Source organism: Temnothorax curvispinosus, unplaced genomic scaffold (assembly GCF_003070985.1).
Source record: "Temnothorax curvispinosus isolate PA1 unplaced genomic scaffold, ASM307098v1 QBEX01010795.1, whole genome shotgun sequence".
In the NCBI taxonomy this organism is placed as follows: Eukaryota; Metazoa; Arthropoda; class Insecta; order Hymenoptera; family Formicidae; genus Temnothorax; species Temnothorax curvispinosus.
Genome location: NW_020220575.1, coordinates 41,252 through 54,288, shown reverse-complemented (window position 1 = coordinate 54,288; position 13,037 = coordinate 41,252). Strand labels below are relative to the sequence as shown.

Below are 13,037 nucleotides of genomic sequence, written 5' to 3'. Positions count from 1 at the left end.
TAATGAAAGATCTAGAAACAAAAACGAAAATATTTGCTTTATGATCCTTATTTTCGTTTTTGTTTCTAGATCTTTTATTATCTAGGAACTCCAGACTCTCAGATATCTTATCTAGAAAAATATCCTACAATAAAGGAAATTTTTATAAAATACAATACATTTATTCCTTCTTCGGCTCCGATGGAGAGATTAGTTTCATTTGCTACGATGATTAATACAGCCAAATATCATCGATATCAGACAGTATGTTTGAAAAACGTGTGCTTCTGAAAACATTTTTAAATAAAAATGTATCAAATAAAAAATAAACTTTGATAATAATTACTTTTAAGTGATTTTATTTAAACCAACTAAAAGAAAAACATTCTGAAATCTATTGATCAACTATCAACTATCTAGTTGATTATGTACTTTTTTCATTAAATTTCTCTTTTTCTATTTATAAATAAGATTAGTTTTTATGTTGTTTTTTATTTTATTAATTAAAACTAATGACACGAGTTTTTAATAAATTAAATTTTTATTTTATTGATTGTAAATTTATTTAATTTCTTTAGTTTTAATTTATTTAATGTTAAAAATACTAATTAATAGATTAACTAATAAATTAACTAATTAATAAATTATATTACAACTTTACATTCACGAGTGAGGACTTTAATTTTTACTTTGTGCATCATTTTTTGTTATCGATTTTTTTTATTTGTTACATTCTTCGAATAAAAATGATGAATTACGAATAAATTATTCGTGATTATTTTATTCAAGTAACGAATAATCAAATTATTCGATATTCACGAATAACGAATACATTTATTTTATTCGTTACTTTTTATTCGTTATTCAGAATAAATTTTGCCCAACACTAACTATGTTTATTGTATCAATCGAGCTTTCGTGCCAGCTCTCGCAATACTCGCGAGACCGATCGCATTTGATAAAGCAATACATATCCCAGAGAATTATTTTTCAGATAAACAATGAAATATTTAATTTAGAATTATATTTTAAAATATTAAATTATCCGATAAATGCGACAAATTCTTGTATTTGTTCCAGTAAGAGCCTAAATGTATGAAATTTAATTTAACAGAGAGAATGTTTACCTAATTCTAACATATCAGTTTAAAACATTTTCAAAAATAATCGCGTAAAGTTACGTACATGTGCGTTGCATCGCATCGTTTAAAACACTCTAATGGCAAAAAACGTACAGCTTCACGTTTATTCTGTAGGACCATTACATTTCTGTAATGATCCTACTTTTTCGTCTCGTCCCGTCCCGCCGATGACCCGACGTAATTGCGCGGCTTCTCGAATACTCTTTCACGTTTCACATTATTTCTTGCGAATCTTAATCGCACGGTGTTGCGTGGACGTCGCGCGGAGAATTAAGTCTGCGTTTCTATCTTTAACCGCTTTTATGCGCGCGACAGCGAAATATACACCGGCCCGGCAATTTCGTCCGGCTGGAATATTTATCGATGCACGCGGGGCGAGAAAGTCCGTTCGCGGTCGTTTCCGACGCATCGCGCGCCACATGCAGAAGCAGAATTCACCGATCCCAATTAAGTCGGCATTAAATTCTGATGTTGTCCTTTTAATGCAGAAGAACAAAATTGCATTTTTAAGATACGAGATATTAAAGGCGGACTCGTGATACTCACAATTTTCAGTGGCGTTTTTACGAGCGAAGAAGCATTCTCCGAATGCGCAAAACGCATTTATAATATTATGACAATCACAACTTTTCATTTAAATACCTTAAAATCGTGCAACGTACAATGTACCGTTTGTTTTAACAATTCTGTAATTTGTCTCGAGCATTTCAAGTCTAAAGATATTTTTATAAGTCCGCTGTTTCATCGACCTGGATCGAAATGTCTGGCTCGAGCGTGCGCGAGTTAGAGTATTTGAAGATCGCGCGCCTAAGAATTTATTTTCTACTTTACAAATACGAGGAATGTTAATGGTTCAGAATCTAACATTTTAACTTGAAGGTTCAAAGAGCTAAAAGATTTAGATGGTATTTTAAGAATTTCGAAATTTCGACGCGCATGAACAAAATCCACCATTTCTCTCTAGCGAAGATAAATAAGTACAAAATTGTAAATTCTCAAATTAACGAAGAATACTACTTCACCGATAACTTATTATACGGTGTTACATAATGGTTTTCGCACGTGTAAGGGACATCTAACACGACGCGATGTGCGAAAGATATATTCACTAAAATATATATAACGAGTTTTACACGACAGCGCACACGAAGGTGCTAAATTTTTGTTTGGCATATTTGTTACGCAGGCTGTGGTAAAACAACACTGCTGAACTGTTTGTCCGGCCGTGTTGGCGTGGACAGCGGTGAGATCTGGCTGAACCGCGAGAGGCTCACCAAACGGTGGCGCAGAAGAATCTGCTACGTACAACAGCAGGATATTTTTTTCCCCGATCTCACCTTACGGCAGACACTTGAGGTAGGTCCAGCAAGTAATATTACACAGTAGCAAGGAACTTTAATCCAATTCTGAATAAGCGACACCACAGTCATTTCGGTCTATTAACGTCTCTTGGATATTCTGTCTCTTAGATTTAATGATTTATAAACATGTTAAAGATTAAGCTCCGGTGTATTATATATTGATTTAAAATAAATTGAAAAGTCGAATCTTCCTTTGCAAGAAATAACTCGCGAGAGCGAGTTACTTTGTATCACTTTTTAATTCAAATGAGATGTTGCACTATATATTATCGCGCTTGTGAAATATTTTGGCGCTATTTTTATTTACAGAATTGAGCAAATAATATTGTACCAAATACTGAACATACAATATGTACCTTGTGTATTTAATAGAATATTTGACTGTGCATGCAGAATGATTCAAAATATGTAGATATATAAATATATGTATGTGCACCCCGCTAATTTTTGTATACACATAAATAAATGATGAAGCCAAACCGTCAATGGTATGCCGATCGTAAAACTAACGCAAGGAATGAATATAATTTATTTGTATGCAAAACTTAGAGGAGAGGTATGTCAAGTCTCGACGATTTGTACGCGTGTACTCGCGCGATGAAACAAGCAATGAACAAAACGCGCGCAACGATGGAAACGAGACAGTTGCTGTGGATGCATTTCTGTACCGGTATCCCGAAATAAGAGAACAAAACGCAGAAACGAGCGTAGCGTTTCCTCGTTTTCCACGAAAATCCCCGGCCCCGGGAGCGTGCCAAGGCAGCCACGCGAGCCTTTCACTCGATATTCATCACGTCCCACGCGCCGAGCAAGCGGGAATTAGGAGGACACCCTGTACGCAAAGATCGCGGGGAATGCAAATGCGGGCTAGGAGCCAATGCGCCCCGTTGCACTTGGGGGATTTAAGAGGTCTGGGCGGAAAACGGACGCGGACAGATATGCGCTTTGTCGCTTTAGCCGCTCTAATCGAATAAACATGCCCGGTACGCACACGCACACGCGCGCGCGTGCACCTGCGCGTCGCGACTCATTGCGAATCGGGAGACAGAGAGTCTCGTAACAAGGTTAACCGAAAGACTATTTTTAATCATGGAAACGTTTCTCATATTTACCTTTTTTTTTCTATGTCTTAATATCTTTCTGATTTCGTACCTCGCGGCGTTGGAAGCGTTCTCACCTTCCGTGAAGGAGAATCCCGACTTTTGAGACAATTACGATTATAAGGTCTTTAATTATAAGAATAATTAACGCCTTAAAATAAGAGATAGAAAAAGTAGGCATATTGATTCCATATTCGAGGATGAGATATTCATTTGAGAACACATTTCGTAAATTCAAAACTTAACGATATAACAACAGACGAATACAGATCAAACAAAGGTTTGAAGAATGACAGATTGCATACAGTTCAAATTGAAACGCACGAGTTTTATTTGTCTGTCATTAACGCGCAGCGTCTAAATAATTTAAATGCAATCAATCGGCCGGGTATTTGGAACAATTCTACTCTACGTCTCATTGAGATAAAAATTTCAATAAAATCTGAATATATACGCAGGTAGATGGATATTGCTGTTTATCGAGCACTCGAGGCGTCCCTTCAAGCGCTGAAACGTTACAAAAATTGTTTACAGCATGATAATTGAATAATGAAAAAAAAAGCAAAGTATGAGAGATAAAAAAAGTATCACGTGCATGGCGCCCACTCGCGCGCGCGTACCTACGCGACAGTCGGCACGCGCGTGTCACACGCATAGCGATACACGCGGCTCTTGCGACGAACCCGAGTTCGTCTAGCCGCGACCGTTAGCGGGGTACAGCGGCCCGCGATGACGAAAGGGGGGGAGGGTCGTATCTCTCGCGGTGACGTCATAACTCGGTCAGTGAACCGCCGAGAGCTCGCGCGGCGTGCGTCTTACGGTTTCGAAAACATTTGGCGCCGCCTCTACACGCGCGCATACCGCGCGTGCACACGGCGCGCTGTTTAGAGAGAGGCACGGCCGCGGTGTATAGCTCCTTTCAGCGGGATGACACTTTCTCTCTCCCGGGGGTAGGAGGGCACGCGAGGCCTCCTCTCCGGCCTTCTTTCCTCTAGCCGCTTCCTCTCCCTTTCCGCGCGCGGTGGTCTCGCTTCTGTTGTCTATCGCGAGAGAGACAGGTTTTGTATCTAACGGCGAATGAACTCGAATTTTAGGTCTGGTTGCATTTTGGGGACCACGGGGGGTGACTTTGCAGCAAGACTGTATAAGTCTTTGTCTCGCGGATCGACACTGATCTCCTCTTTCGATCGAGTTGTTTGATACATAAACAGGAGCGGTAAAAAATAATTGCGTGAAAATCATCTCACGTAATGTACATGTTTAGAAGCATCACCCACATATTTCTAAATCACGCTTGTAATTAGTGTCACAAAGTTAAATGTTTAGATTAGCATAAAGATGTTTCATGATGAGTGCATTTAACGAGACTTTTTTTTATTATACGAAGCAATTTTTTTCTATGGATGTCATAGGCCGGTATTCCGGTTCATATAGTCCGTTCTTGTTTCAAGATTGTCTTAAGAAGTAATGTCTTAAGGTGCTAATACGGCTAAATTGTGATTGATTTATGACATCTTAAGATTATACTTATAAGAGACGGTCTTAAATACAAGAACCGACTATGAATACCGTCCAGAATCTTATTTTCGTGTATCTTTCAGTCCGTGTTTTTTCAAAAAATTTTCTGAATTTTGACAAAATTCTAAAGTGATTTTATATACCGTGTCAACACATAATATAATTTGAGTATCATTAAAATAACCCAGAAAGAAAAAGATTGTCCGAAATTTGTGTGTGGGCAAGAAATGAGAAAATCGTGCCGTCCGGCTGCATTCTTAAAGCCTCGGCTCGTCAAAAGGCCCTTTCGTTCCCAAGACAGGAATGTAAACTGTTAGAGGGAACAGAAGAAGAGGTTCACTTTTCCGCCGTCCGGTTCCACAGCCGGGTATCGTCGTTATCTTTATTTAGACATAACTGTGTTCCCGCGGCGAGTACACACAATATCATCGGCCGCACTTTCTCTCTCCGCATAACGGGCCCCCTCTTGTGTAACGGCACGAGGAGAATGAACGTTGAGAAACGGCATGCGCGTCGTCGTCTCGGCCGGTCTCTGTATCCGTACGCGTAGCCGCTCTGTTGATTGTGATATAAAGGGCGATCCATAACATCATCGCGCATCAACCCGCGCGATAACATATATTCTTGGACGCGTACGAAATCGACGCGTTTGCGTCGCGGAAAGTTTCATCGGGACGCCTCTTTACCCCAAATGTTTTAGCGTCTCCCTACGCAGCTTTATGTCCTTTTATAACTAACATGTTGAATTAAAATCTTATATTGAAGGAATATCACATAAAAGTAAATAAAAAAGATCAAGCTCTATTATCCTCGCTTTATTGCGAAAATATATAATCGATGGAGATTGCTAGAGTTTCAAATTTTTGTAATAAATTGTAAGTGCGACACACACATGGAACATATACCGAATAATATCTATCTACCTACGTATGTATAACGGTACACAGTGCAGTCATTTATTCGATGACATCGTGCTGATTTTATCCGCCTATACTTAAGGATATGACAGGGTTCGGTTAAAAAGAATTATACGATTAATCGCCGTGAAAGAACTTGAATTGAATCAACCTAATTTCGAAAAGATTGAAACAAATTTATATTGAAGATAAATTATCGGTTTATTCAGATATTTATTGCGAGATTATTATTGATTTAATTTATAGCAAGACGAAAAAAGTTTATTGCAGCAGGCACCATTAATGCTTTTCGGGTTGAATATTTTAAAGTCGAATTTAAATTCGTTTGTTATGAATGATTTAAAAAATCTTATATATAATCCGTGTATCCGTTGGACTAAAGTGTATGTTTTGTTTTTAATCTTGTGCTGAACCCTAAGTAAGGTAAAGGTGCCAATACCCGGACATGTACCTATATCTGGACACCTTTATTATATATAAGTATAACGCGAATGAAAATCAAAGATAAAAGTATTTTTTCTTGTAGTTTCAAACTTCTGTTATAATATCCAAACGTTTATTTCCATAAATTTATATTTTTTTAAAGGTATCCAGACACAGGTACGTGTCCAGGTTTTAGTACATTTACCTACTCTTAAGTGTCCGGGTATTGGTACCTTTACCCTACCCATCGAACGTTTGAAGATGTCAAGTCGTCAGACACACAGCTCCGCTATATTTACGAGGCGCTCATGACGCGAGTATACTCTTGAATTAACGAACTCCCAGACGCTCTTCCGCGGTAAAAACAGCCCGCGGTTTCGCAATCGACGCGTCATCGTAATTGACTTAACGATCAGCTTATGATGGGCGCGCGCCCCCGGCGCGGCGCGTTTAGAGCCGGCCGGGATAATAATAGTACAAAGTGGCCTGGATATATTACGAAACGGAAATGCATCCACCAGCTCCGCGCGCGATGCACCGCGCTGAGGCGCGGCGCGCGGTTTTGTTTACGTTGCTGTTTTAATGCGCGCGTTTACGCGGCCCGTCGGAGCGCGTAAACCAGCGTAAACCGATCGGGCGCTAATAAAACCGATCGCCGTTTACGCGCGCTCTCTCGCGCTCTCGCGCGTCACGACCGCCGACACGTTTGCATCGTATTGCACAATTTTGCAGTACCAGGCGAGGCTGAGGCTTCCGGACACACTCTCACACTCCCAGAAGATGCAGTGCGTGGACCACATCATCGAGGTCCTCGACCTCGCGGGCTGCCAAGACACCAGTGAGTACGGAACGGGCGGAACGGCGCGCGCCGTAAAGCCGAAGGATCGATGTCGGGCGCGCGACGTTTTTAGATCCGCGGCCAACGCGATTTCGAATCGCGAGCCGAAGGATTCCACAGATCGTAATTCGTTCGATTTCTCCGGGCCGCGGTCGTAAAGTCGCCGTTTGCGCGTTTACGCGTTTACGCGTACATCCGCGATGTAAACAACGGTGGCTCGCGATTTCTGCGCGACGTTAGAAGACGTCGTTACTCCACGATCTAATAGCACGCTCGACCGAGTTACATCGCGTCGTTCTGGATAAATTCAAGTTAATGCGATTTTCGAGAATTTACATGAATTTTCATGAACCTCTTTGACTACCGTGTCACCCATATCCGGGTAACGCGTGAGTTTCCGTAAAGGCCCCGTTACTTCATTTGTAGGTGACTGTTTTATTCACCTGATTAGGAATGATTTTATTAAATATTTATGAAGACATTAAAAGAAAAACATAAAAATATTGTGAAAATAATACACTAGATTTATTAAAATCGGAATTATTTATTTTCCTATTTTTCTGCTTGTCTATCTGTTTCAATCAAAAGAGATTTATTATTTCGATTTATGACTGACAATTTTATTTTTTCCATCTGAAATTATATTATTAAATATTTAATAATGCAAACAATATATTTTTTATTTATTTATATTTGTTTACTTTTTTGTATGGTTTACTTTGTAATCTGAGTGAGTCTGCATATTTTATAAAGAATCTTCTCAAGTTTTTCGATCTCTCAAGAGCCAATGCTGAAATCAGGTTGGCAGTTAAAATATTAAAAGAGGACTACACCACGTGTATACACGTGGAATGTGACGAGTTATCATTTTTACTCTGTTGTTTTATAGTCGATGTTTGAAAAATAGATTACAAGTCGAATGTAAATATTCTAAAATAATCTAAAATCGCGCGCGCGAAGATGAAAATTGAGCTATTCGGATCAGGTGCGTTATACGCGCTTCAGGTGTGTTATACGCGCTATAAAATTTGATACACTTTCGCACTACAACTCACAATAAATTTCATTAGCCCTTCGTTTTTTCGATGTTATAGCACTGATTATAGCGCAGATCGTGGTGAATCGACGTTTGATGTTAATCCGCGACCGGCTCTTACCGTTATCGTCAACATGACTATCCGTCTTGGTTTAGCATTTTGATTGACAATTTCCGCGATCGCGAATATCGAACCGTCGCGCGAGCGTCAAGCAGCATGGGTTATCAAAATATGCACGTAGGAAAAACGAGCCAAGTAATATACAGGCTGACCTACATGCACGTTTCGCACTCCGCGTCGTGAGATTCTCAGAATGATGATTCTCAGATGATCATCCTCGTTAACGAGAAAATTGGACGGGACATCGTTTCTCAAAATAATATAGATCTTTCGTTAACTAGATTATATTGGATCAGACATCGCTTTTCAATGTTTAGCTAGATGCTTCGGCAATTAAGGGGTTAAATGAAGAAACGTTCTTAATCATAAGAAAAATACGATTTTATTCTATAATATCCCCGTCGATGGTTTCAAATTATAATTTACAGATGTCATTTTTACATTCAAATTGTTCATTGATTGTGATACGTGTGCTTTGTTAATTTTGCCAAAGACAGGCTGCGGTTTGATCTCGGAGTCTCATCCGACGTAGACGCAAATTTGCGGCGCGATCCCGCGTCACCTCGCACAGCCATATCGAAAACGTCGAACGTAGCGGAAGCGCGATGACATTTTCCGGAATACAAACGAGGGAAAGTACGGACGCGCGTATCTTTACTGAGCCGCGGAACGCTGGGCTCATTCCCGGCCGGTTGATAAACGGTTTCCTCGATCGTTAACCCCCGAGCTCCTCGAGCGCTGAACGCGACCGCCTCGGCCGCGAGCCGCGAGCCGCGAGTGTGACGTAAAATATTATTCCCCGCACACAATTATACGTTCGTTTCTCTTCCTGTGCCCCGAAGGCGTGAGCGACCGGTCGGCGGTGGCGACGACAAAGTTTAATAATTTACCACGCGTCAGAGATCACGCGCCCCGCATCTCGTTAGTTCCAGCTGGCGTTGGCAAATCCGAATATCGACATGGGGCACGTCGGAGACGCCAACATCGCCGCGCCGCGAGAGAAAGAGAGAGAGAGAGAGATCCTATTGGAAAACTATTTATCTTTATTATTCAACGGGGGATTTTTCATCGACGTCTGCTCGTAATTCTGTTATTCGCGACCGCGGACGTAGGTTCGCATGCTAATAAAACGCCTTTGACGCTTTGTTGTCTGAGATCATACGCGCCATATCTTCTGAACCTTTTTAAATGCCCCTTTTTTCCTCCGCCTCGGTGAAATGCGTGACATGGTAATTACGATCGCCTACATTTTCAATATCTTTCGTATGATGGGTCTCCGTATCTCGCTGCTCATACAATCGAGTACTATTTTCGAATATTATTCATCGCGATGTTGGTAATGCAATTGCGTATAGAAACTAGAAAATGACGCATATCGATTCCACGCGAAAATAACTTGGCATTCGCGTTTATATCCGTACGCTTACACACATTTTTAATTTTTTTTTTGTATAGTAAGTACCATAATCATGTCTGTGTATTTTAATATAAATTAACAATATTGATATTGTTCAAGGATTTATTTTTATATTTACGAAATGACATCTGTAATTTAACGCAAGATATAATTTCTTATGTAGAGAGAAAGAGAGGGAGGGAGACTAATGATATACTTTTTGTATAGTTATTGGAGATTATTCGAAGCGGGGAATTTCCGGTGGCGAAAAGAAGAGGACAAGTATAGCTTGTGAATTACTCACGAATCCATCATTAATGCTACTTGACGTAAGTTTCTCCTACATTTTTTAGAAACATGCATATATACTTACATATCTTATATTTGTAATATAATACATCTTATAAATCCTATAAATAATTTATAATCCTAATTCATAATATACGTAATTATTTTTAAATGTTAAAATCAATCGGAAAAAAATATTATTATATAAAATTTTAAATAATTTATGGAAACTTATGCAGAAATTTACCAAGTTTATGCAGATCTAACTATCTAACTATAAAACAAATAATGTTATAGAAATAAAATATTTCTCTCCAACAATCCCCACTAATCTATACTTTCATGACATTAAAGAATTGTAAAAATAGATAAATCTTCGATTGAAATATACATGGGATCGTGGATCCACGTACCTTACGATTTATACACTGAATTTATAAACTGAATAATGTTCATGATATTAGATGGCATGAAATAATTTTCAGAGATGGAAAGTTCGTTCAGAAAAAAGTTTTCTAGCAATAAGTCTAACGTGTTAGGTGTTGATCGATAGGCGTTAGATTAGATTATGATCGTTAATTCGAAATTTATGAAATCTTTTACCTTTCAGGAACCCACGAGCGGACTCGACTCGCATTCGGCACAGGCATTGATCTCGCGGTTAAAGAAATATGCCGAGCAAGAGGGTAAGAGTATCGTCGTGACGGTACACCAACCTAGTTCCAGGATGTTCCACAGTTTTAGTAAGCTTCTCCTACTGAGTAACGGTCAGGTGGCGTACTACGGTTCGACGGCGAATGTCGGCAGATTCTTCTCTACGATAGGACTTACTCTACTGCCGCATTACAACCCCGCAGACTTCATTCGTGAGTGCACTTTACTGATATGAACTGATTTCGTTGAATTACACTTGCGAATGATATATATATATACACCTAACAGATAAAATTTTGCCTCGCGTCTTTATTTTTTTCTAAACATTTCAAACTTATAAGATTCGTAGTTTCTTGAAAAAAGATCAGTCTACCTGTACTTTCTTTAATATATTTTCCACGATATAATTTTTTTTATACAATATATATGTCACAAAAAGTATTGAGTGTTTTGCACAAAGTTAGAAAGCGTTTAAAATAAAATCTAATCAGAATCACATATGCTGCACATGCACACCTTATATTTTTTTGTTTAATGTCATGTTTAATCAAGTGGTATAAATGTTTTTTAACGCAATAAATATGCGTAAGATACGAAAGTAAAAAATATTTTTCTCAAATATTTGCATTATTACCGAGACAAATGATTTTCAGAGCGTACATATAACATACATACATCTAAAAAAGACTACGATCATATATTTGTTTTCTGAAATAACCGCTTCGTGTTGTCGGAATGCTACGGGAAACGGATGGCTGTTCCCATGAATTGATCAGAGCCGACCGAGAAAAGAGCTCGGCGTTGTACGAAATGCTTCTGTTTCAGTGGAACAAATAAAGGGACCAGAGGAAGTTCGAGATCGCATCGTTGCCGCAGCGAGAGCTGCAAGACAGGGACCTGACTGCCCACCGGAACTTCGCCCGGAGTATAATCCCAGCCAACATCCGCTCTGCGACCATCTCATCCATTATCACGAGCACCACATCAGCCACAACGGTATTATATATAATATAAGTATGCAGTCCGCCCCGCGATATACGTATTTAAATGTATTCACACCTAGACTTTCCCCCGGACCACAGGCGGACCGTTACGGGCTCCGATGTGCCCATTTAAAGCGCGCACTTGCTCAAAGATCGAGTATCTCGCGTCCGACCTACGGCGGAACGCTGGAAGGGCCGTTTTATGAACTGCTAAGATAGGCAACTTGACTGAACCTGTCCGCTAAGTGTTTAGAGTCTTTAACTCGCCGAGAGTGCTACGGCGTGTACCGTGCACGATTCCAAAGAGTTATTTATCTTTCCGTTCTTGATGGTGTAAATACGTATATCTGTAGACGGTGAAATTTCTGAAATAGTCTAGAATTATCTCGCTTCAACTTTCGATAACAAATAATAAAAGAGGTCGAAAAGTAGTGAATATTTTAACATCGCTATTTTTTAAACGAATAATGTTAATTAAATTAAAATGAGTTGAATAAAATCATCTTTCTCAGATACATACACATCAAAGCCGAAAATAAATATAATATCTGTAGGATGTTCTAGGACAATAATACATATAATTTTTTAATTATATTGTATAATTTTTGGATTTTGTTACAAACATATTTTATAAAAAATGAGAATCGATTTTATGCATAGCTGATATTTATTTAATCACTTTTCGTATTTTTAAATTTTTTTAACATAAAATCTTTTAAATATTAACTACCTTAGAGATCATGAAATATAATGAAGAAATTTTTTTTTATTTCCCTAAAAAAAATTCTGCATGATAGAAGAAATAATAATAAAACATTACACAAAAGCTTATGTAATTAATGTTGAACAGTCTAGACTTATTATGTTAACATTTAAGAATATCAATAAAATAACTTAATATACGTATTAGAAAAGTGAGCGGAGTAAAATCGTAAGGGAATTGTCACCGATTTCTTCTCCTCTCAACTGTATATCTCTACCTACTTGTGTATTTATCGACGATGCAATTCTCACAAAGCTACTCTAAACACTCGTCCCGATGCTTTACAGTGAAAGAAGACGAAGGCCGTACACTATGGTTGGACACACAAAGCCACGCCAGCAGCAGCGCGAGTTCTGCTGATGACGACTATTCCTGGCAGTGGCCCACCAGTTTCTGGTCGCAGTTCAAAGTGAGTACGAATGTTTGTAGCAATTACCGAATACAATGCCATTATTCTATTCGCTTAAGTTCTTTATCTCCGCGGTTCACGCACTATTTCGAGTTTGAGGATAAAAGGT

General features: G+C 38.9%; 1 protein-coding gene across 1 annotated transcript in view; it reads left to right on the top strand.

The window, feature by feature from the left end:
* LOC112460761 (ABC transporter G family member 21) overlaps positions 1 to 13,037 on the top strand; it is a 21,586-nt gene that overhangs the window by 2,466 nt on the left and 6,083 nt on the right. Inside the window, exons 3-8 of the mRNA XM_025025595.1 lie at positions 2,308 to 2,477; positions 7,173 to 7,278; positions 10,060 to 10,160; positions 10,730 to 10,985; positions 11,599 to 11,769; positions 12,807 to 12,928. Coding sequence (XP_024881363.1) covers positions 2,308 to 2,477; positions 7,173 to 7,278; positions 10,060 to 10,160; positions 10,730 to 10,985; positions 11,599 to 11,769; positions 12,807 to 12,928 — 926 coding nt within the window. The remainder of the gene's footprint in view (positions 1 to 2,307; positions 2,478 to 7,172; positions 7,279 to 10,059; positions 10,161 to 10,729; positions 10,986 to 11,598; positions 11,770 to 12,806; positions 12,929 to 13,037) is intronic.